Genomic DNA, 23,826 nt, shown 5'->3' with positions numbered 1-23,826 from the left:
CACTACCCAGTCTAGTTTGGTGTTTGTTACCAAGTGCCGTCCATCTACCCTAAAACGCCCCGGAATGCAAAGACCGCACCACACACGAACACGTGTAGCCAGAGGGGATGATCACGGAATTGCCGATTCCTCTCATGCACACACACACGCACGCGCGCACACACACACACACACACTCCGCGTACGCACGCAAAGCACACTTGAACCCGCCGCATCTATCAACATATTTAGTACAAAACAAAGCTTCACCGTCAGATTTGAATATACTCAGCACGGGCAACCATCTTCTCCCCGCTCCCCAAAATGAGCAATGACAGCAAGAAAATAGTAATATAAATAATATGCCGGCTGGGCCACGCACGCCCAGAAGAAAAGGACTTTTCTAGCTTACCTGCGGGGGTCATGAACTTCCACGGAAAACTTCTTCTCTCTGAAATACAGGTTTTCCAACTGTCTCCATTGGAATATCTGGACAGAAAACAATGCGGTTGACGTTCAGAAGTGGTTGGCTCAGGGCTCTGGTCCTCTCTTTGCTGCTTAACGTCTACAGCTGAGCTTCCTTATCAAAGCGGAGACCGACCGCAGAGTGTTTGCAAGTCCTCCGCCTCTTGCTGGAGACACACACACACACACACACACACACACACACACGCCACTCTCCAATTCAAAACCGGGCAACGTGGGTGTGGATTTTCCTGCAGGTTTCTTAACGGGAACAAAACAAGTTCTTAGCAAGTTGTTCCCCTCCGCTTTGCCTTTGTTGCATTATCCGAGACCGTTCCCAGCCCCGCAGACCTTTCCCTCCAAAGAGAGGGGGTGAAAGGGGGCGAGCGTGAGCGCTAGGAGGGCGGGCTGTGGAGCGGGGAGCAGGGGAGCTCTCGGAGGGGAGCAGGAGCCAGCTGCGCGCGGCGCTGAACTGAGCTTCCTCCCTCCAGTGCTGAAATGGGAAGGCGCTCAAATTCCCAGCCTCCCATCGGGACTCCACTTCCTGCCCACTAATGTGTAAGAGCTCAACTCGCCCTGGCGATCAGGCTCGGGAAGCTTCCCCCGAGAAGGGCGGAGGCTGCTGGAACCTTATTTCGGGGCAGGCAACTCGAGATAACAATATGAGCCCGTCAAGCGCCTGGTTCTTTCTGCAGCACAAAGCAAATCCAGAGTCCGGCTGCTGCGGGGACGCTGCCGCCAGAAGCTGGCTGCCATCAGGGGTGGGGTAAGAAATGAGGCAGTTTTGAAAAGTGGGAGGGAGCCAGTTCCTGCCCCTGCCTGATGCGTGCCCTCAGGCTCTGGTGGGCACTCCTCCTTCCACCAGGGAGCCTGGTAACGAAGAAGTGGACTGCGAGGTCTGGGAGTGATTAGGGCAGCCATTCTGTGGGAGGGGGTTCCTTTCGTCGGAAAGTTACTTAACCCTCTGGAAAACGTCAAAAGAGGTTAAAATTATGTGCACCCACTTTTGTAGTTCTATTATTTATGTTTACATGTGATGCATTCTGCAGCCCCTTCTAGACACCTAGAATTTGAGCTGATTTTGCCCAAAGTAGGGTAAAACAGGAATCCTGCACTTCCTCTTCACCCTGGGAGTGGCTGATTCCCTGGGGTCTGCCTGTTCTTTGCTCACTGCATTGAGGCCTATGCTTTTTAGGGTCTCCTCATAATCCCAGAGTCCTCTCAGCTGGAGCTCCTGACACTCCCTGACCTACTCAAATTTTTGCCTCCTTAAAGACGTGACAGTGATTTCCCTGTGCCCCATCAACCCTGCCCTTCCAGACCCAGACACGCCAGCTAGTCAGGGCTTGGCCAGGGGACTCCACCCCTTTGTCAAACTGGGCTGGAAGAAAAACTCTTTCAAGAATGGCTGCATTCTTTTCTTTTCACGACCTGCTCTTGCCGAATGTTACAATTATTTTGTCTGCATGATAGGGAGGAGGACATCTACTCTTACGACTCTTTGGTCCCCAGTTTAAAGACCACTTCGCTCTGAAGCCCAAGGAAAACTGTACTTCTCTTTTTGCTTTAGCATTGGTTCCAAGTGGGTAGAGAGACATTTCAAGGCAAGCAAGTGATCCAAAGCCCTACCTTGGCTCAGATAGCTTTGTGTGAGGTCATGGATGAAATGTCGCCTGAGTAGAGCCATTACTCAAGTCACAGATCTGAGTCTCGTGCTCCTATCGGATGATTCTGCTAAATTCAATCCCTCAATGAAATACCTTAAGTTCCTGTTGTTAGATATTTGTAGACATTCCACCAGAACTTAGGAACAGACACAAAAATGCCAGAACTAACAGACCCCAGACACTGACCTCCGAAACTGGAGGCAGTAAGTACACAGGACACAGTGGCCAGGCACATACACCCTGGAGTCTGACTGCATCTGTGTGAATACAGGGTCCCCCACATCTAAGTTGTTTGAGCTTTGGCAAGTGACAGCATCTCCTCGAGCCTCCGTTTCCCCATCTATCAAATGGCAATACTGCCCCTCTAAGGTAGGAGCAGCAGACCCTCAACACGGTGCTGGCACAAAGTTGAAGTGCTCCATGAGCTTAGATGTTAGTGTGATTCCTAATTGTTCTTATTTCCCCCAAATCCTGGCGAATAACAGAATAACCAAAATAACTTTTTTCAATTTCTTAACTCAAGAGGAGACATCGGCGTTTAAGAAAAATAAAATTTGATTATTCCCATGCTGGAAATCCTTGACTGAAGTGTACAGTATTCCCCTGCCCCCCTCTCCCATCCCTCTGAAAAATGGGGTGGATGGCAGGTGGCTATTTCCTCAGTGGGACCCTCAGCCCCTGTGCCGAAGCCATCTTGGCTCTGACTGGCTTCACAGGTGTGCGATATGTGCTCAGAAGAGCCCAGCGCTTGGTGTGATGTTCTGCTGTCTCCATCCCACCAAGTTTTGATCAAGAGGCCCCGCAAACTGTATTACTGGTCCCAGTCTTTGGTTCCGGCTGGTGCTTGGGCCAGGGGCCCTGTCCTGGGCTGGGCAGCACTTGGGGTTAGGTGCTTCTCTGAATCTGATGGGTGGACCTTCAGGGGCTTTCTCCTCCCAGTTACGAGGAAAGAAAACAAAGCTGGTGCTTTCGAACACCTCACCTGGGCTTTTTGTGCTAAGTCCCCTCCCACTGGGCAGAGAACCCCACGGCCCACGCTCAGAGGGTCTGGTTCCCTGGCACCTCCTCCCTCTCGCTCCTTGTAAAGCAGAAGGCAAGCAGAGCAGCCCCTGAGGTGCTCCCAGATGCTGCTGCTGTGGGGAGCCTCACCTCTGCCCACTCTGCCAACGGGCCCAACATAACCCTCGGGGCTCAGCTGTGGTGCCTCTGTCCACCCACTCCCAGCACAGACTCTGGCTCCTAGTGTCTCTCTAGGATGCTGGATGCTTGTAGACATTTTCTAACAAGGGGCAGGGGCTTTCCTTCAGGTCTGCTCTAAGCAGGGAGTCTGTTTGCAAACCAAACACTGGGAAGGGAGGGTGGCAGTGAGGTGAAGGAACGGACAGTTTTTTAGGACAGAATCGCATTGGGGCATTAGCAGGGTCCCTGAACAGAAGAGGAGGTATTCATGTGGGAACACTAGGCTGGTCCTTTTCACCTCATGCAGGGGGAATGGGAAGGGCTGGGGGCCAGGGTCCAAAGACAGCTGAACATCTCTCCACCTCCCCCGACCTCCCTGTGCATCCAGGCAGCTGTTGGCCACCAGGGCCTTCACCCCTTGAAGTGCACAGTCCCTTCCTGGAGGGCCAGACTCTCCGGTCCCCAGGCCCCTGTGCCCCACAGCTTGGAGGCCCAGCCTGCTAAACCCTCCACTCTGAAGGTGACAGAATATAAGCAGCAAGCAAACAGAAGATGCTCGACCTTGCCTCCTCTCTTTGTAAACAGGATCCACTGGCCTCTGAGGTGCCGTTTTGGAGGCAGCCCCAGATCATCTGTGCCATTTCAGAGGGCCTCCCTGGCTTGCTGCAGCTGTCATAACCCAGCTACCAGTTAAAGCCAGCAATGTGCTTTGTGAATCCACATAAAGACACATCCTTCATACATACACACACACACACACACACACACACACACACACACACACACACACACATTATGGCTTAGCGAGTTCCCGGATGATTTTGCATGACTTCTGTGACCACTGAGGCCCATGGAGTTAATTAAAAGCTAACCTGCTGGTTTATCAATAATCAAAGGATTTATTAATGAATAGCTATTAAATCAAGGCCTTTCTAATGCACCTGGGCATCTTTAAAGCTCTGCAAACATCTCTTCTTTGATCTTTCAGCATCCCCTGAGAAGAATGAGTGGGAAGTTTTCTTCTTGGGGAAAGTGAGGCCCAGAGAGATTAAGGGGCACTGCCTAAGGCCACACAGCAAGTCAGCGAAGGAACCAGAAACAGGAGTCAAGGGCGCCTGGCCCATTACTCTATGCTCCTTTCCACATGGGCCCACCAATTAGTGGAAACAGCTCTTACTCACTAATGGCTGGTTAACTTTATGAGTGGAATTATTTTTACAAATGAGCAACAATGTGACTGTAAGGAGGAAGTATAAAACCAGATCTTTTTCGTCCTACACAGTGGCTTTCTTTGCTGTTTTCTGTCCATGATAACAAGTACTACTCCTTTCTCTTCTTAGAGACCTGGATTTCTCTGGTCTCCTGTGCGGTGATGCCTCTGTCCATTGCAGCGGTTAATCAAGGACTAACAACCAACAAGAACCAGGAGTAAGAGCAGCCTTAATTTGGGCCTGCCCTGAAAACAAAACTTAGAGAATCTGTCCAGAAGTGGTTTCATGGAGACGGCGTCTGTCACTCTTGAGGGGACCATAGCTGGTACCAGATGTGGATTTGTAGTTTTTGACCCAGACATGTGATTCCCAAGTGATCACGGGCTCTGCACTTCTGCTTTCTAATGTAGAAAACAGGAGATGAGAGACGTTTATCCACGGAGAGCAAACAAGAGTGCCTAATAAATACCACCTTTGCACCCTGAGTGCAACAGGGTCCACTGTAAACACTTAATGAGCAGACCTGGGTACTGGATCCTATTAGCTAGTCTGCTGGATTCCCATATCCTGTGTATGGCTGAAGGTCAGGGCAGAAAACAGCTAATGTCCACCGCCCTCCCCCACCCCCACTAAACCCTGTTCCTTCTGAGTGGGGGAAGGCACGGCAGGGCCAAGTGTTTATGGAATGCCGGAACAGCACGTGGGGTGGTGGACAAGCTCTCGCAATGATGTGGACATAAAGGCCGAAGAGGAAGCTCACTTTAATGACTCCAATTCTTGACCAGGACTTCAGGGAGCCTGTCTTCCTCCTGTCCCTGAGGCTGAGTCACCAAGCCTCTTAATGACCTCTGAGTAACTTCCTGCTTCTGGGGGGCAGGGGGCGCTACAGAATCCCAGCAGCCATCTGCTCCCGAGTCCTCTTTCCACAGATACAGCAAGCCCAGTGCAGAGAGGTTAGGGGCCGGGCAGAGGTTAAATAAGCAAGTCATACCAGGACTCACCCTGGGACTGGGTCGTCCTGGGCTCTTTCTAACACACCAAGAAGACCTGATGACGAGTGAGAACCAAGTTGTTGCAAGCCAACGGGTAAGGAAATGACTGGAAATGATCCCTCCTTCAAAGGCAGTGTCAAGATCCCGCATGCTTTCCAAGCATCAGCAAAGAGCTCTCTTTTAAAAAGAATTAGACTCACAGCCAGGAATAATCTCCAAGCTCAGAATGAAACATACAAACTAAAAAATGTGCTTCCTTGTTTCATTTCTGCTCTGTTCACCTTCTAGAAGCAGGGCTGCCACTCACAACTTGGTGGGCTCACACCATATACCACGGTTTGCTGTTGTTGCTGTTTTAAACAGCAGTTACATAAGGATCCAATATATTTTACTTTATGCTTAAAGAGAGCTGAGGCCCTGGGCTTTTAGGCCACATCTAAACCCTACCCCCTCCCTCTTCAATCTTTCAAGAAGTGGGTGTCTACTTTGTGCCAACCCACGCTAATAGGAAAGAGGAAGGACATGATGCCTAATGCATGTTTATATTTGTCAGGAGCTCACCATCTAGTTGGGAAGCCAAGCCAGACAAAAAGTAGACTGTAGAGCAATGATACAGCAATTAACTTCGCTTTGGAACTCAATCATCTATGGCTTCTAGGTTAGACTTCTAAACTCTACAGACGCACTGCACTACCTTATTCAGGTAGGTTTCATACTTCTGCCTCAGATAATCGATATTCATGACCATCGCTTGTTCTCCACTGTTTCAGTTTATCATTTCTAGGGGCAAGAACTCAAGCCTGTAAGCGGAGAGGCCTTGTGATAGTCCTGACTCTGTATGTCCCTCCACATCTTAGCTGCCTTTACCATGAAATGGGGGGGGTGGTGGTGCCCGCACATGGGCATTCCTAGATCCTGTGCATGGGTTGAAGGTCAGCACTGTAAATCTAGGGAGTATCACAGTGCTACTCCTTGGAATTTAAAAATAAAGTTGCTTGTCTTAAACACTTCCTACTTCTGGGAAACCATACAGAATACTACTGACTAAAAGCATGGTTTTCAAAGGCATACTACCACTCACTGGCTGGGTATTCCGGCGAGGTCATTTCTTTGGGTCTTAGATTTCTCATCTTTGTAATGCTATGACTAATAACAAGTTTTTATTTTCATAGAGCTGTTGTATTAATGACTAGATATAAAGTGCTTGAAATGGTGCCCAGTACGCGGCACTCGAAATATACTAGCTTTCATTATGTTCCCTCCACTCCGTCATTTACACACCAGTATTAGTCTTCACGTCAAAATAAAGTTCTGAACACGTTAGCCCATCTTTTCTTCTAGAAATCGCTTTCTGTTACTTGGATTTTTCACAATGCAAGCGTCAGCCTAACCCGAGCACTTGCTCAATGCCTTTCAGTTGGCGTATGCTATATTCTCTTTGGGCTCCTCGGTTCCAGTTAACCAGCCAATTCCCAGGTCCACTGCAATTCTGACCAGTTTTTACTATTTACCTGCTATGACTTATTAGCTCAAAACATTAACCCTGGGAAGAAAACCTCCTACCATAATCCGGCTCAGTATTACATGGAACGGGCCATCCTGGGAACCAAATCGGCCCTCCAAAATAGGCAAACCAGGTCCACAGATAATGAGCTCAGGAAGTGAACAGGAGTATTGCCTTTGTTACCTGCACCGAAGGAGGGCTCCCTGACCTCGATCTTCTTCTGAGAGGGCCGCATATCCAGCAAGGAAAACAATGGCTAATTTTTCTCAGCAGCCAGATGTAATGGAATCAAGATGTCTCCCCGGCTGGCTGCCTACTCCCCACTGTCAGATTCCACAAGCTCTAAACTGATTCGGTTAATTCAGTGACAGATGCCCAGAGCACCAGGCCTTGACCCTTTAATGGATGACCTCTTTTTAACCCATCAGAAACCTATTAGCTTCCTTTGGCTTAAGAGTCATTACTCGGGGCGGAGAAAGAAAGAGGGTCAACAAGTACTTAACAGGCCCAGAGAAACAGGCCACTTTCTTTTTCCCCATTGGACTACATTGCCTTTGATTTTTCTCCCAGGGTGGGTGGGGGGGCATCTCTAGTATCTTCTTGTGCGTACTTTGGTCTTTCTTACAGAAGGACCTTACCAGAAAGCTTTGCCAAATGTAAAAATTTAGAGAAGCTGTAAGTGTTTGTCCTTCTTATCCTTGGCCTCCTCATGTAATTTCTTCCCCCCTCAGAGTGTGCTGCTGGGGATGCTTCAGGGTTGGTGTTGAATGGAGAAGCTGCCTAGTGATTCCGGATGTCTGCGTCTAGCTTTGCTTTCCCCCCTCCCTTTTTTTCAAGCAATGGAGCACTGTGGCCCAGGTGTAGCTCAACCTCTCGGAGGTCCAGGCTTTCCTTTAAAAAACCTTCAAAGCTCATGGCGGGGGTGGGGGGGGGAGGTTAAATAGGCGATGGGGACTAAGGAGTGTGCTTGTCGAGACGAGCACAGGGTGGTGTAGGGAAGTGTTGGCTTTCTATACTGTACACCTGAAACTAATATTACACTGTATGTTAACTGAAATGAAAATGAAAACTTACAAAAAAACAAAACCAAAAAACCTTCAAGGCTAATCACCCCTGCCCTGACTTCTGTCAATGGGATGCTTCATATAGGGAATTAATGAGACATCTGGCACATCTGGAGGGAAAACGATGAGCATTTTCACCTGCAATGGCAAAGACCTCTGGATTGCTGTAAAGGGTTTTTGATTGCTTTGGAGGAAAACCTGTATTTTTCTATGGGGGGGGGGGAAGAGGGGCTGGGAGTCACCAGTCCTCTTACGCCTGGTGACTCTGTCCAGAGGTGTGGCCTTACAGTAACAGCTGATTTCGCAGATGGAAGCCATCTGACTCCATGAAGATGGGAACAGGATGGAGAACAGGTTGGCAAGCAGTTCTCCATAGAAAGAAGACTCTCACAACTAAAATCCTGTTTAGTCAAGCTAAAAAGAAAAAAAAAAAAAGCTGAAATGACAGTCCTCTACCTTAAAAAAAAAAAGTTTAGTAAGGCAGCAAGGGCTCTTTGGGAATAATTAAGAGCAGCTTGTGTGCACTTTGAAACACCTAGTGCTTCCAGAGTTGGCCGGTCTCCCTGGGAGGGGGAAGGTCTTGCAGACAGTGGTTTTTGCGGGTTGCAGGAGGGAGGTAGCTGGCCTGCTGCTGGGACCTCAGGTGTGAGCTCCGGGCTCTCCTGGCTGGAAGCATCTCAGAACGGCGGCCTAGCGGGCACCAGACCAGGGCTTAGCAGCCTGCTTTTCAAGGCAGGCTGCAGCTGAGAACACGTGTGGTCTTACAGTGAGGACTGCAGCCAGCAGAGGCGGGGAGGCCGGGGATGGCCCCACTTCAGCCAGACCGGCTGCTGGAGGGTCCGTCCCCTTCCCTGGACAGGGGGATGGAGGGGCGGGGGGGGGGCCCTGCTGGACTGTGGGGATTACCTCCCTCTGGATCTTCTTCCTGGAGTTTTGTTTCTGTGCCACCATGTTCCTTGCCAGAAAGAGGGAGGAGAGGAGGTTTCCTAGAGGTGAGGACTTCAATTCTAGATTTTCTGTCTTTCCAGAGGGGCTGGTCCTATTTTAAAAAAAATTGTTTTGTCCCCTCTTAGATTCTGAAGTGCACAGGTCAGCTTGGGGACTGTGAATTTAGGGGTGGTGGGGGTAGCCGAGAAGGAAACCGATACTTGGACTGAGCAGCCTGCTGTCATCTAGGCTTTCTTACGAGGCTCTCCTCACCCCCAGCCTGCTCTCCTGGATATTCACGTGCATACTTCTGCCAAAGCAAGGACCATCCTGTATTGCAGGGGTCTTTTCTCCCCCTTCAAATGTCTCCTCTACCAGACTATAAGCCGCCTGACACCTAGCACAATGCCCCAGGCATATCAGGCACTCAACAATGGTCTGTTGGGGGAGTGAAGAGCCGAAGCTCAGAGAGGTTAAGTCACTTTCTCAAAGTGACACAGGTGATAGATGATGGGAGCTGGGATCTGAACCTTTATCGGTGTGCTCAAAATCCAGGCACTGTCCACACTGTGAAGAACACCACTGGTTGCACCAACACATCTGGTTACAAGTAGATCTCTCAACTGGAAGGCATATAGCAACAGGGAAGTGGCAGTGAGGGCCAGCCCAGGAGCCACAACCCTTCTCCCTTCTGGCAGCCCTTTCTGAGCTAAACTCTGTTCCACAGTCAACGGGGAAGTCTACAGTCGCGAGCTGGAATTCGGCAGACCTGGAGCGACTCCCACAACTTACTGGGCCTACGAAGTGCCTGACGTGGGCTGGAGGCTCTTTGTGAGGCTCAGCATGAGACCGGTTGGCCCTTCCCCCCATCATAGGGTCTCCTACCCCATCTGCAGGCGCCCCTGTGGAGCCCCAGGGAGCCGGGCCTGAGGGCCTCATGACACTGTTCTGGCTATGCCAGCATTTGGGGTTCAACAGGCTCACACTTTCAGGAAGGTGAGGTTAGCCTGGGTTTCCCCTTAGAATCATGCTCATTAAAAAAAAAAAAAATCTCACAGACCTCCCTGAGTATTGCATTGCTCTGCAGAAACAAGCTGCTAAGGTCTCCCCAAGACAAAGAGAAGGGTGCTGGAGTCAACAAGCAGGGTTTCCCAGGGGAATGTTTTCTGCTTGAGAAAGAAAAGGCATCCAGACTCGCCAGCATGGCTCCACGGCCCGCAGTATTTCAGCAACGTGCTCCTGGTGTCCAAGTACTGTTAGCTTTTTGGGTCCTTTTGATCCAAGAGCCAGAAAAATAAAATAGAGGGATGGTCCCGATGGAAGGAACTTCTTATGCTTCTCACCTTCCCATCAACATACCTAAGCTGTGAAAAGCTCTGGCGCCTCGGCCCTCCCTCCCTCTCGCTTACAAAGGGTTCACTCTCACTGGAATCCTCAAACCCTTCCTTGCAGGAGCGACGTACTTGTCCTGATGTCCCTGAAGCCAGGGCACACATGCATGTGGACACGTCCTCACAACTGGCAGTGGGACACAACACGCTAATACTCGGCTCTTTTACTCATCGAGCAGCTATTTATGGGGTATCTACCACGTGTCAGGCACTATGCTCGGCAGCAGACACAGGAGTCTTTTCAGAAGGAAACTGGGGGCAAAGCCATATACCTTTTGAGAGGATATGATGAACGCAAAGGCACCACCTGTGTGTGTGTTTGCTACATTAATGCAGAAAACACAGAAGGAAACGTTAGAAGACAATGGAATATTCTTTAGCCATAAAGAGGAATGAAGTCCTAATTCAGGTTACAACACGGATGACCCTTGAAAACATTCTCCCAAGTGGAAGAAGCCAGACTCAAAGGACACAGATTCTAGGATTCTACTCATACGAAATGTCTGGAAGAGGTGAATCCACAGAGAAAGTAGGGTGCCTAGGGCTTGGGGGGCGACACGGGGAGTGACCAAGAGCTCCCTGTGGCTTTTCTACACGTTTGACTGGTCAGTCCTAGTCTGGATTAATCACGAATCACAAGATGCGCTTTGGTTAAAACCTCATAAAGCTAACTACTTAAAAGGAGTCAACGGTCCAAGATAAAAGCCCCCTAATCCCTGGCGGCACCCCTTCTCCGTAAGAAGCACCCCCCCCAACCCGTCAGAAGGTTCTCCTACCAGGGCCCTCCTCTTGGAGTTGTTGTGCTGGCCTCTGCAGACAACAGGCCTCCCCCAGCCCGACAGCTCTGAGCTCTCAGGGTGAAGGCATCTGGGGGGGTTGGGCTGCGGCATTCTCCTCAGTGGCTGCGTGACCTGTAGGCCCTCACGGAGTTGGCTGGGGAGAAAGCTGGTCAGGGATCTGGTTTTTATGGGTTTTCAAGCCCCACAGGTGTAAGCATAAAGTCAATGATGTACCTAACCATATTCACGTGTGCAGGCACGCAGAGACTACTCCCTCAGCTGGGGCTCCTAATGCCTCCCGCAGCCGGGGCTGGGTTCTGGTTTCCAGTCAAACAAGAGGCCTGGAGAGACGCACATTCAGACTCCACTGGCTCTCTGCGCTCCCGATAAAAGACCGGAACAGAACATTCAGCACAAGGAGTCTGAGTCTGCTCTGGTCCAGGGGAGTCCATGGCCCACATCTGATGCTAGCATACTCTTTCTGGAATGACTGGACCATGGCCCACATCTGATGCTAGCATACTTTTTCTGGAATGATCATAGGGATTGGTGAGGGGGCTTGCAAAGCCCCATGGAGCCATCAGAAACACCTGTTGGTGACGCTGGGAAGAACCGGGTGGTTCGACAGTCCGGGATTTCACCGGCCAGTGCTCTCCGGAATCACCCCAGTTGTTGGCTCAATACAGGTTGGTGATGAGCCATGCTATGTGGGGGTGACAATGCCCAGTAGAGCCATGGAGCGGGATACGGAAATGGAAGCATCATTTGAGGCTTTAAGATGATCTTTCCTGTTAGAGGAACCAGTGAGCAGACCAGCCAGTAGTGGAGGCCAAAACACAGCGTTAAGAGCAGGCTCAACGGGCCAGCATGCCCCTTGGTCTGCTGCAACAGCCCTGGGGGGTCTGATGTCATGGTGTGATTGCTCACCGGTGCCATCATTCACTGTCTACAGCGTCCTGGTTTTGATATGAAAACCCTGTGGTCACAAAAATACGAATACTCTATGATTCCACTTAGATGAAGCACCCAGAGTTGTCAAACTCACGGACACACAAGTGGAACAGGGGGTTCCAGGGGCTGGGGGGAAGGGGGTGGGTCACTGTTTAAGGGGACAGAGTTTCAGTCCTGCACCATGAAGGGGTTGTGGAAACCGGCTGCACAACAATGTGGATATACTTAATACCAATGAACTGGACAAGTAGAAAGGTTCCAATCATAAATTCTATGTGTATTTTATCACAATTAAAAACTTTTAAAAAATGTTTTAAGCCTTACAGTTTAGTTAACTCTGAAACTCCTCACTCTCAATTGGGGTATAAAATGTTTAGGGGCGCCTGGGTGGCTCAGTTGTTTAAGCGTCTGCCTTCGACTCAGGTCATGATCTCAGGGTCCTGGGATCGAGCCCCACATCCGGCTCCCTGCTCAACGGGGAGTTGGCTTCCCCCTCTACCCGTACCCCTGCTGTACTTGTGTGTGCTCTCTCTCTCAAATAAAATATTTAAGAAAGAAACTTTAGGAAGGTGGAAACTGAGGGAGAATGTTGGGGGAGATGTGCTGTGAGCCTCCCCTACCTGGGGAGGCAAGTGGAGGATGCCTTCTGCAAACCTACTGAGAGAGAGCTCACTAGGGAGGTGACTAGGGTCACCGGGAGAGCTTGAAGGGTGCTTCCTGGAGTTAGGGGAACCAAAAACTACTGCCTGACTCCTTCCTGCTCCAGAAATTGAAACAATGAGAAGCAGGCTTGGCCAGGTGTGTGGGAGAAGGGAGAAGATTTAACTTTAAGCCAAGCTTGGAGCTTTGGTTGTTAGAAAGGACTAGACACTGTAATTACTGAATGAAGTTAATTTTGCTCAAAGTGACTGTGAGACTTTGTATTTATTACTTAGAAGTGATCAGACAAGTCACAGGACTGCCCCTGTTTTTAATTTAGAGAAGAACCCATTTTTAACAAGCAGTGTGAGATGAGAGATTTGCCTTTTGAGAGTCCCAGGTGATCAATGTTCTGTTAGACTAGCAAAATCTTTGGGTTTTCATAAGCCAGAGAAACCAAATCTGTTCCTAAGTCCCTACTGGCTCATGGTTCCTTCTGGAGTGGCTGGGCTGCTGGACACTCTTTGGCGGAGGTCTGGGCTCCAACAAGAGCGTTTGGTTTTGATTTGCTTCTTCAACTTGCATCCAAGGTCACTGGGGCTCCCTGAGTAGTGGGAGTCTGTTTCTGTGACTTATTTAGAAGACAGTCAGCCTCCAGGACGCTGCTGGCCTGTCTGGCTGGGTGTTTATTTGCGTGTTATAAATACCTAGGCTTGTGTTTGACCCCTACTCCCCACACCACCACTGTGGTTGTTTATACGGCCTCCCTCACGCTGTCACATGGGCCTGTCCACGTTGGGAAGACAAGAAGCCTGAGACCAGGCACTGCTCCGGGAAGTGGCTGAGCCCTGGGAGACCTCACGCTTCACAAAAGGGACAAGCGTGTCACTCAGGGAGAAGAGCTGCCTCTGCTCATCTCATCAGGTCTCCCTTGGGCTCTGTCTAAACTGGGCAACCATCAAAGACAGACAGGGGTTCGCCTACTTAGAAATGGGCATTTTCTCCCTCTATCACTTTCTTCGAGAAAATGTTGCCTTTCATTCTTCCTTGTGTTAATTGCTCCTTTCTAGCTCCATGGACGAGCTCACCCCTTGCTTTATTCTCTTTAACTCTTTCTAGTCTCTTGATTCTCCCCACCTCAAGAGTCCCGATAATTTATATTAGCTGCCTTGCTGATGAGGAATCGGAGGCCTGGAGAAGTGACTCGTCTTGCAGCCCTGGAGCTAGGACTCAGGTGTCTTGACTATCAGGACAGCTATATTCCCTCTACAATTAACGGTAGGAGGTGGGAACAGGAATGTAGCACCCAAAGCGTTATGCCAGACCTGGAGGTTAATCCCCACAACCAGTCCCCCTGGGGACTGTCTGGGTGGGATCTTCAGGGCAGAGTGCACCCACCTCCAAGAGGTACCTTCCAGCAGATCACCCCAGGAGAGATTTGGATCTGCCTCTCCTAAAGGAATAATTACATTCCTCTCCTTCTGTAGCTGTGCCGAGAAACTGCTCTCCCGTAACAACTTCTTTTCTAAGGATGACCCACCTGGATGGGGCAATGCTTTTATTTTCGGCTCACAGACATCATCTTCTGCAAAAGTGACAGTATGACACCAGCAGGAGTAATGTGGGACAGTTACCAACAAAAAATGCAATAAGATACAAGCGGTTGTCCTTGGAGCTTTGGATAACTCAGGACTAGGCTCCAACATGGCCTTCATGGGGACTTGTGGGAACAGAGGGACCTTGGATTCCCAGATCCAGTGACCAAGAAAAAAATCAGTCCTCTTAACAAAGAGAAATTGTTTGCTCTTCGTGGCAATTCTGCCTCTCAGGCTCAGTATCAAAGAGGCCAATAATATTTTCTATGTCAAGGGCAACAGCATTTTTAGAGAGAAAACTCAGATGTAAATATTCAAGATGGAGAAAGTCAGACTCTATCTCGTGGCTTAGTCTCCATTTCACAGATATAAAAAGAGAACTTTTTTGAATATGCCTGAAGTGAGTGAACGGCACCAAAATTCCTCGTTGGTTGAGATTCTGAGATTTACCCTGGGCTGCTGGCGGACAAACTTTTATTTTTCTTTTGGAAGTATAACTGCCCTAGAAAGGAGTTTGACTTTAACAGTCTAGACTATCTTCACAATAACCAGCAACAAAGTAGGATCACAAAGGAAGTTGTTACCCATCTGTAGAGCAGTTGTTCTCATCGAATCCCCTTGAGGGCGTGTGGACCCAGAGTGCTGAGTCCCACCCTCTCTGAGGGTCTGAATGCACGGCTCAGGTGGGATGTGCAGTGTGCACGTCTCACAGGTTCCCAGGTGGATGCTGCTGGTCCTCGGCCACGCTCTGAGTACCATGGCTGTAAAAGCTATCGTGCCCTACTGACTACTCTCCCTTTGGGACTGAAGGGCTCATCCCCTCTTTGGGAATCGCCTTCCACCACAGGGAGCCACCTTGCCCAAGGTCATGACCCCTTCCCTGTGGGTCCCCTGCACCTAGTGATTGGGCATTAGGCTCGGTGCCCCCGTCTCACGGTGATGGCTCCGATGGCTCCTTCCAAGCTACAGAACTTGGGACCGCATCATAGCTCAGCCTCCCTCTCTGCGTGGTCCAGCTTCCTTCCCCTTCCCCACTGGCGTTAATCCCAGAGTATTTCCTGCCTGCGAATCTGGCTCTGATGCTGCTTCCCACGGAGCTTGATGTGTCCCTTAAATGTCACCTGCTTGAAGAGACCACTCCTGATCATCCACTGCTCTTCCTTACTGACTTGTTGTCTGCCTAGAATTGAAGACTCTGACACCGTGTGTTGTAGACTGACTTCATGTCATCGTCTGACCATCTTCCCCACTGGGCTGTATGAGCTGGGAAAGCCTCTTTCGTTCCCTAGAGCAGCACCTGGCCTACGAGAGGCAGTTCTCAAATGGGGACCGTTTTGTTGGAGAGGATTTCAAATCCGACCCCCTCGATGGAAGTTCTAAAGCTCCGGTGACTGTGGTTCTCATACAGGAGGGAGAGACCCGGATTCCCATTCCAGACAGAGAATTCAGCCATGCCTCGTATTGGTGCTTTGAGAACAGGAGGTCTCATGTTGATATTTTGAGAAGGCATCTCAAATTCCTTAGAAGACAATTGCTTTTTTAACCTTTCTCTTGGGGAGTTCGGATGGCAGACTCTGGTAACGCTCTATGCCCCTCACCCCCACCCCCACCCCCATTATCCTTCCAGCAGAACTGCTCCTCGGCTTTGAGGTAGGCCCCTCTTGATGACCCGTGAGCAGTGCCCGTCGCCTACAGTCCCTGCACCCTTCTGGGTCTGCTCTGCACCAAGGGAGATCTCTGAACTGATAGTGGGCAAAGGGGGCAACTGGAGGAGGTCCTCTGATCCAACACTGTGAAGGAGCAAATGCTAAATGCATGAAGTGGGGTTCTTCCCCTGTGCAGGGCACAGGGTGTGGTGTCCAAGAGGGATACAGACAGTGGAATTGAGGGAGGCACCCACCCAGGGCCCCCCAAGGCAGAGGGCTCAGCAACCCAAAAATGAGTCAAGTGCATCCAAACAGAAGCTGAAAGAGAAGTTGGCTGTGCACTTACTGGAGCGCTTATGGCTGAATAATGGAAGCAGGCTAGCTCCACTGGGAGTCAGTTCACAGTTAATGGAATAGTTCCTGTAAATATTATTTTCTCTTCCTGTCTCATCATCAAAAATCTTTACTAATCTGGGGAGGTGACAGTAATGCATCAACTCCCTGAGCTAACGCCCCTGCTTCTGCAATACTCTCAGGAACCGCAGGAAGCTACACTGGCTACTCGGGGACAGGGGGCGGACCATTTACTCCCGTTCCTTCTCCTAATGTCTCAGAGGGGACTCCACAGGGCTCCTAATTGTGCATCTAAGTGTACATAAAAGCACCCCTAATTGCATATCAAATAAACAAGTAAATGCTGTCTGCTGAATATGTAACAAAAAGCGCACTGCCATTCTTCCCCAGTGGGCAGATTTCATCAGATGTGGGCTGGCCTGTGGCCGCAGCCATAAATGATGATGAGCAGATATTGAACATCCCTTCTGGAGAGGGTTCTGGAGCCACGTGTCTCGTGCTGTTTGTCCTCTAATGCTTACAGCGTCAGATACAGCCCGCAGGAGGGATTACTCACACCCTCCTGGCGCCCCATTCGGAAAGCCTTTTCTCTTGTAATTTATGATGGCTTCTGATGGTTCTGTGGCCGGGGTGTCCACGGGTTTGAGGAGTGCAAACTAGAGCAGCATGGCAGAGAAGCAGCTCAGCGTGGCACCAGGTGGGAGCGGAGTCCTGAGTGTGGGACAGCCTGGTAGCCCAACATCTCTGGTCCTCGTGCTTCCAGGAAGGGACAGATTGTCTCAGAGGTCTGGCTTTCTGACTTTCTCAGCTTTGCTCTAAGGAATGCAAGGTCCTCCTTCAAAAAGAGAGAACCCTATGGGACAGATTTCATCCAGCCTATTCATCTCTGCTCCGTGACCCAGTTCCTAGACAGTTAACCAGTGCCTCAAGATCTATCATTTAATTTTCATTCAAATGACGTCTGCGGCACATCACCCCCGAGAGTCCCTTTACACAGCTAGCATTTAGTTTTGCGTGTTTTTTTTTTTTTTTGATGGCTTAGGTCTCTTTGTTTGGCCATAAATGCAAACTAAGATGAAGCTTGAGACTGATTTCAAGTCCCCAAATGCCAATCTGACAATGTTTCATTCTTCCCTGAGGCCATGAGGACGGTAACTCCTGAAATCAAAGAACCTTGTCCTTAGGCAGCGCTCCCTTGCCACACAGGCGTGCACGTGCAAAAATGGAATTTGGTAGCTAGGAGAAAATGGGGGAAGATAATCTGCAGCTGCAAGATTTTATTTTCTGACCACTGTGACCCTCCTCCCCCTTCTCTCACCAGTGCCAAAGCCACACGCAGACCCATGGACACTGTGGTTCCTGTACGCGCAAACCACGTTCTTGACTGTCCATGCGAACTGTCAAACCATAACGTGGGAAGAGAGGTGAGCTGAGGCAGCCAGGGGGATGTTTCCAAGCGTCACACTGTATTTTAGTACGAACATCCTGGAGTTCAGGAGTGGGGAGGCGGGCACAGGGTGGGAGGGAACACATCACTAGATAAGTGGAGAAACAGGATTTGCTGAGAGTTGGTGGCGGGATATTTAAGAGCTTATCACAAATTTGGATCCCTAACCTTGGATACCATTTGGGGTGCTCCCCAAGCTTTTCAAAGAACTCATAAATACAAGCAAGGGCTCATATTCTGGGATATGTGAATGTATTGCAGATTTCTATTTTGATTTCATTTTATTTGTGGATTTTTTAGTTTCTGGTGGGCTATTCCGCTGCACCTGCAGTTCCAAATACGTCTGGGGGCAACCTTGGTGGCGCAGTCAGCTGAACTCTGACTCTTGGCTTCGGCTCAGGCCGGGATCTCGGGGTCCTGGGATCGAGCCCTGTGTGTCATGTGGTGTTGGGGGGGGGCATGCTCAGCAGGGAGTCTGCTGGGGATTCTCTCCCTCTGCCCCTCACCCATTCATGTGTGCACGTGCTCTCTCAAAATAAATAACATCTTAAAAATTAAAAAGAAATACTTCTGAAGCTGGCCTTGAGCTTCTGAACATACACAAAAGCCAAAACACCATTTTCAGGTGTCCCCACGTGTCTCGCTGCTCCCGACACATGTGCCCTGAGGACAAAGCAGTGGTTTTCTCCTGACAGACAGCGGCGGCTTCTATTTGGGGCTGTGCTGCTGCAAGCCGGAGCCCATTTGTTTAGAAGGTTCAGGTAGCAGGTAGGAGTGTGTGATTAGGAAGCGACTTCCATGTTCTCTCTACTCCACCCGCGAGCGGCTGTGTGTTTTACTCCATGTCCCCCAAAAACACCAGGGCTTCAGAGTGATGATTAAGCAATTTAGGGGCGACTGTGACCAGAATGGCAAAGCGCACCCAAGCAGAGCCACTGGAATGAGCCAGGGTCCCGCCCATTTCTGGACAGCCAACAGCTACCCGCCCACCCCCCCTTTCCCGGTGGATCATATGGAAACACTTGAGTGGATTCTCACAGGCGGCTTCTGAGTTCCTCGGGCTGTGCTGAGGGTTTGCTGATGCATGCCAGAGATGCCTCCGGGCCCTCCGAAGGAGGCAGCAGGCTCAGCCTGTCACTGTCTCTACTTGAATGTTGACTCTTCGGATGGCGGTGCCGGGTGACGGAGCTGCTGTAACTGGGTCACAGTGTCAGGCAGGGCGTCTGCTGGGGCTGGAGGTGCAGTTGTTGGTGCAGAAGGGCCTCCAGGTGCACAGACTGGGCACCACTCCCAGTCTCCTGAGCTGCGCTGGGGGCCCACGGTGGTGGAGCTCCGCCTGGGCCCTGAGCGAGAGTGTGGTGCTGCTGGAAGGCCACCCTCCCACGGAGCTGGCCCAGCCCTGGGCCCCGGGGCCCTGCATCTCTCCGCATGCGGAGACTCTGCCAGACACACCGGCCGAGCCTGGCTGACCTTCCGAGAGTTCGCCAGGGAAGCACAGACGGCTGCCGGTCCTAGCTGCGGCTGCACGCGGGACCTGGCCCGGCCAGAGACGGGCAGGAGTGGGGCCGGGTGGCTGCAGCACCTGCATATTCTAAGTTTCCTGTGAGTTTCCAATATTCATCTGAGATGAAGAAGGCTGGCCTGGAGCACTGCAGACAGATGTCAGGCACTTTCTGTGCGACTCTGCATCGGCAGGCATGCACGAGCGCGAGCATCTCCTTGGATGCGCAGCTCAGGAGCCAGGAGCGCATATGTCCCCAGACTCATGGGTACCTTCCCTGTAACAGACGATGTCTTCCTGAGGGTGCTGATGTTGGGGGTGAGAAGAAGGAAGAGGCTCCTTGCCCTGTTCCTGCCGCCAGGCCTCAACCGTGGCTCCGGTTTAGGTCTGGTTTTCCTGCAGGTGCCACCCCACGTCTTTGCAGACGTGGACACTCCTCAGGCTAATGAGACTCCGGCATGTCTTCCGCTCCCAGCCCTTGCAAAGGCCTGTCCTTATTTCATGTGCAGACTGTACACTGATTTCTTAAAGAGGGCTCCCCAAATGACATAGGGTTCAGGGCTGCGCCACCTGGTCCCACCTCTGTCGCACAGTGAATGTCATGGTGGGGGACCCGGTCAAAGTCTGCTCACAGCTAGGGGAAATTTCTCTGCTGAGCCAAGTGTCTCTCTCTCTTCTCTGCCCGTGCAGTCTCTGGTTCAGTTATGCCTTGGAAATTCTTCACACTCTGGAGATCCCACTGAATACCCAACTGCTTACCTGTCACAGCAACTGGGGTGTCCCATCACGCCTCAAACTCTGCAGGTCCTAAACTGCCCTTATATCCCATGTTCTGGCTGGGAGGCATTCTCGATGTCCCTCCTGCTCTGACTATAACCCTCTCGCCGCATACAACTGATCAATCTCACGTACCTTCTAAATATCGCCCTATGACTGACACCCTGCGCCCCCAACCCCCAGTTCTGGCCTATGCCACTGTAATTACATCCCGGTTTGCAAGTTCTGTCCGGTATTTCTCCAGCTCATCCTCCACACGCTGCCAGAGCGATGCTTCTGGGACAGTGAGACTCTGATCCGGCCCCTCCTCCACGTCAAATGTTTGGTGGCTCTCACTACCTGGAAGTTGAAGCCCCCTTCACAGAGCCTTCAAGGGCTCCCGGAGCTGCCCACTGGGGCCTCGTCAGCCTCCTCTCTGGCTGGCCTCCTTTGCCCTTTGCTACCGGCCCAATGGAGCAGTGTGCTTCTCCACCTTGCATGCCGCTCTCCTTCACAGGGCTTCCAGGCATGCCGGCACGCCCACCCACCCCATTCCTCCGGCTCCCACTTGGCTGCCTGCGAAGACTTTTCTTTCCTCCTTAAGCCCAGTCAGTGACTGTCCTTTAATTCCCCACTGACCCTCACGCAGACCTCTCTCGGAGCACTTGGGGACACCGACGCAGTTATCATACACCTCACTCCCTGAGGGTCTGACCGGGCCTTGGGACGTATCTTACATACCTCTGCGCTTTCTGCTCGGCTTGGCACTTGACGAGTATGCAATAAACACTCTTCTGAATGAGCGAATGAGCGGTGACTTTGGTGGCTTGACTGCCCCTCGATTAGTAACAGAATCAAGAATCTCAACTACTAGGGCGCTTGGGTGGCTCATTCGCTTGGGCATTTGCCCTTGGCTGGGGTCACAATCTGAGTCCTGGAGTCAGCCTCCAGGTCAGTGGGGAGTCTGCTTCTCTCTTTCCCTCTGCCCTCACCCGCACCTTGGAACTACCCCCTCAGAGTCCAGGGCAACATCATTTATTTTACATAACAACTTGGTTTGAGTACAGCAATGCCCTGAATGAATATCCTGACCTTTTAACATTTTTCTTTTGCTGACCTGGATAAACTCAACAAATGAGAGGAAATCCTCCCACTCAATGGCTGATTATCCACACCTTTGGTTTCATACTTTCCCTGATCCTGAAGCATGTCACAGGGTCCTACAGGAACAGCGACAATTTACGGAGCCCCTTCGATGTGTCGCGCCCTGCGTTTTCTGTCTATTGGGTGGTATCTCATTAATTCTGCAATCTTCCTTAGTACCTCAATTAGAGAAATGAAGCCAGCTTACACTTACTAATAAATGAAACTGAACGCCAAAGAATACATGTTAGCATGTCTTTTCCACCCCCAGAGGGAGAGCAGAATTCTGCTGCATCTGAACAAACTCTGCTCACTGGCAGCTGTGCACGTCCGCCTTGGTCTTCCACCAATGCGGGCGATGAGGAGCTGGAGGGATGGGAACCAGGGTTTTGTGAGAGGAGCTAGGAGGGTTCTTGGCTCTTGTAAGCAGGAAAAAAGGCCAGGCAGGTTGCAAAGAGAGAAGAGTGGATGTCCAAAGAAGGAGAAAGGGAAGAGACCATGCCAGGGGAAAAAAAAAAAAAGCACAGAAACTTATTACAAAGGCCATGTGGGAAAGAGGCAGAGGGGAAACCGGAAGAAGCAGTGTGGAAGAAGCACAGACCCCAAGACTGAGAAAGACACAGAGGGGACAAATTACACAGGGCCCAGTGCACATCTTGCAGCACACAGTGGAACAGGTTTGGGATTTGGCCACGAAACCATGTGCCCCTCGACAGCCAGGTCCCTACTGAATTGTTCCCAAGGGAGAATGCCCCCTTCACTTGCTCAGGATCTTTTCTTTGAACTTAACTGATTTACCGATCAACGGAGTGAAATTCTCCCCAGCAAAGGGCCATCCCCCCCCCATCATTTTAATAAAGAAGCTGGCTAAGGCAGACAGCCTATGATAAGCTCAGATATGCTGTATGGATTTCCATCCCGTTCGTGGACAAAGAAGCTTGGAAAGCAATCCAGAATGACATCACGACCAATATTGCTTTCTCTCTCCTATAGCAAGTGTGGTTTTGATAGACTTTTAATACGTATTTCAGGGCTTGAACTGCATACCGTCTCTCTATTATTCTCTGCCAGAGGATCTGAATGACAGCTCTAGCCCAGAGATATTTTTCCATTATAATTTTTCAATTTGTTCTGGTCTGAAAAATGTGTGTAAATGAAAACAGAGAAAAGTCAAGCACTATGTCCCCTTCAAACGCCCTGTTTTGTGTTTGCGATGGCTTTGCAGACCCCGCTCTGCTTCCCTTTCTTTTTGGCAAATGACCTTATTTTTTCCAGATTTTGATCACTTCTAATATGCCGTAAAATATTTACCCAATTTGCAGGAACGCCTTTGACTCTTCTTTATTTTTCACCCTGTTTTGACCTACAATTTCTTCTTCTAGCTCCCCGAAACCAAAACCAAAAAAAAAAGAAAAAAAACAAACCAAAAAAACCCAAACCAAAACAAAACCAACGAAGCACACTAACAAGCTTTGGGAAAGCTCACACTGGCCTCAGGACTGAGGAGAGATGTTCCCTCCCTTTCCCAAGTGCACGGAGCCCCGACCCTCCCCGGCCAGGAAATGAAGGAACAGGACAGTCCCTCAAAGCCCTTTTGCTCATCTGCTTTGGGAGAGCTGGGCCAGTCTCCTTACCTTAAATAATTATAACAGCTCAGGTTTCCCTAGTGACCGGGAGAAAAAATATTTACCCGGGAACTCAGACTGGATGACCGTGGAGTAATTTGTATACACTCAAATTAGCAGGGGATTGGTGAGCCCAGAGGCCCCAAGGCTGCATGGTGTGATATTTTTACTCACTTCTCTCTGCGAGCCACACGCCCACAAAGGAGAGCAAGCTTACCTTCCTTGGCTTCACTTTATCGTGGTAGTCATACTGGAAGATTCCTTTGTAGCTCAGTCCCAGCCACCATGGTATCCCCTGCTTGTCCTAGGGCATGGAAAGGAGTGTGGGTAAATACAGGGCCAGAGAACATGCCAGAGAACCAAGGGCAGGCCTCCTGGCTCATGTGATGACAGAGGAAAACGCAAATCCCTTGATAAGGATGGAGTCCACCTCTCTCCTTTTCACCTTAACAGATGTGTCCCGCCATCAGATGATGCTCCGTTTTGTGAACAGGTGCCCTAGGGTGGGGATCCAGCTCTGCTCCTAACCAGCAGCACACTGTTGTCCCCCCGGCCACGAGCAAGTGACAAATGCCTTGTTCTCTGTCCTCCTTCTAAGACCTCAGGTTTTGCCTTAACAGAAAATCTGAGAGCATTCTAATAAAATGACCTGCCGAGCAGAGAAAAATGCCATCGACTATTAGAGCTAGAGGGGACTGTGGAGAAGGTGACTCCTCTAAAAAACTTTAAGACTTTATTTATTCTTTATTATTATTATTTTTTAAAGAAGTCTGAGGTTCACAGCAAAATGGAGAGGGAGGTACAGAGCCTTCCCATACACCCCTGCCCCCATACCTGCAGAGTCTCCCACTATCAGCATCCCCCCCAGAGGGGAACATCTGGTATAACCTGATGAACCTGCATTGATGCATCATGGTCACCCAAAGTCCAGAGTTTACATTAGGGTTCATTCTTGGTATCGAATCCTCTATGAGTTTGGACAAATGTATAATGATGTGTATCCACCATAAT

General features: G+C 50.3%; 1 protein-coding gene and 1 long non-coding RNA gene across 11 annotated transcripts in view; one reads left to right on the top strand and one right to left on the bottom strand.

Moving 5' to 3' along the window:
* Window positions 1-23,826, bottom strand: part of FRMD4A (FERM domain containing 4A) — a 592,045-nt gene that overhangs the window by 66,791 nt on the left and 501,428 nt on the right. For all 10 annotated transcript variants that reach the window (XM_057304597.1, XM_057304598.1, XM_026479048.4 and 7 more), the window contains exons 11-12: window positions 23,033-23,119; window positions 392-468 (exon numbers count right to left, since the gene is read on the bottom strand). In XM_057304597.1, the coding sequence (XP_057160580.1) occupies window positions 392-468; window positions 23,033-23,119 (164 nt within the window). The remainder of the gene's footprint in view (window positions 1-391; window positions 469-23,032; window positions 23,120-23,826) is intronic.
* LOC130542145 (uncharacterized) lies at window positions 987-6,814 on the top strand. The gene is made up of 2 exons (XR_008956493.1): window positions 987-1,210; window positions 4,631-6,814. It is a non-coding gene; the product is annotated as an uncharacterized LOC130542145 (long non-coding RNA).

This window comes from Ursus arctos, unplaced genomic scaffold (assembly GCF_023065955.2).
Source record: "Ursus arctos isolate Adak ecotype North America unplaced genomic scaffold, UrsArc2.0 scaffold_30, whole genome shotgun sequence".
In the NCBI taxonomy this organism is placed as follows: domain Eukaryota; kingdom Metazoa; phylum Chordata; class Mammalia; order Carnivora; family Ursidae; genus Ursus; species Ursus arctos.
Note: the sequence above shows the minus strand (reverse complement) of the source record. Positions and strands in the feature narration are given on the sequence as shown.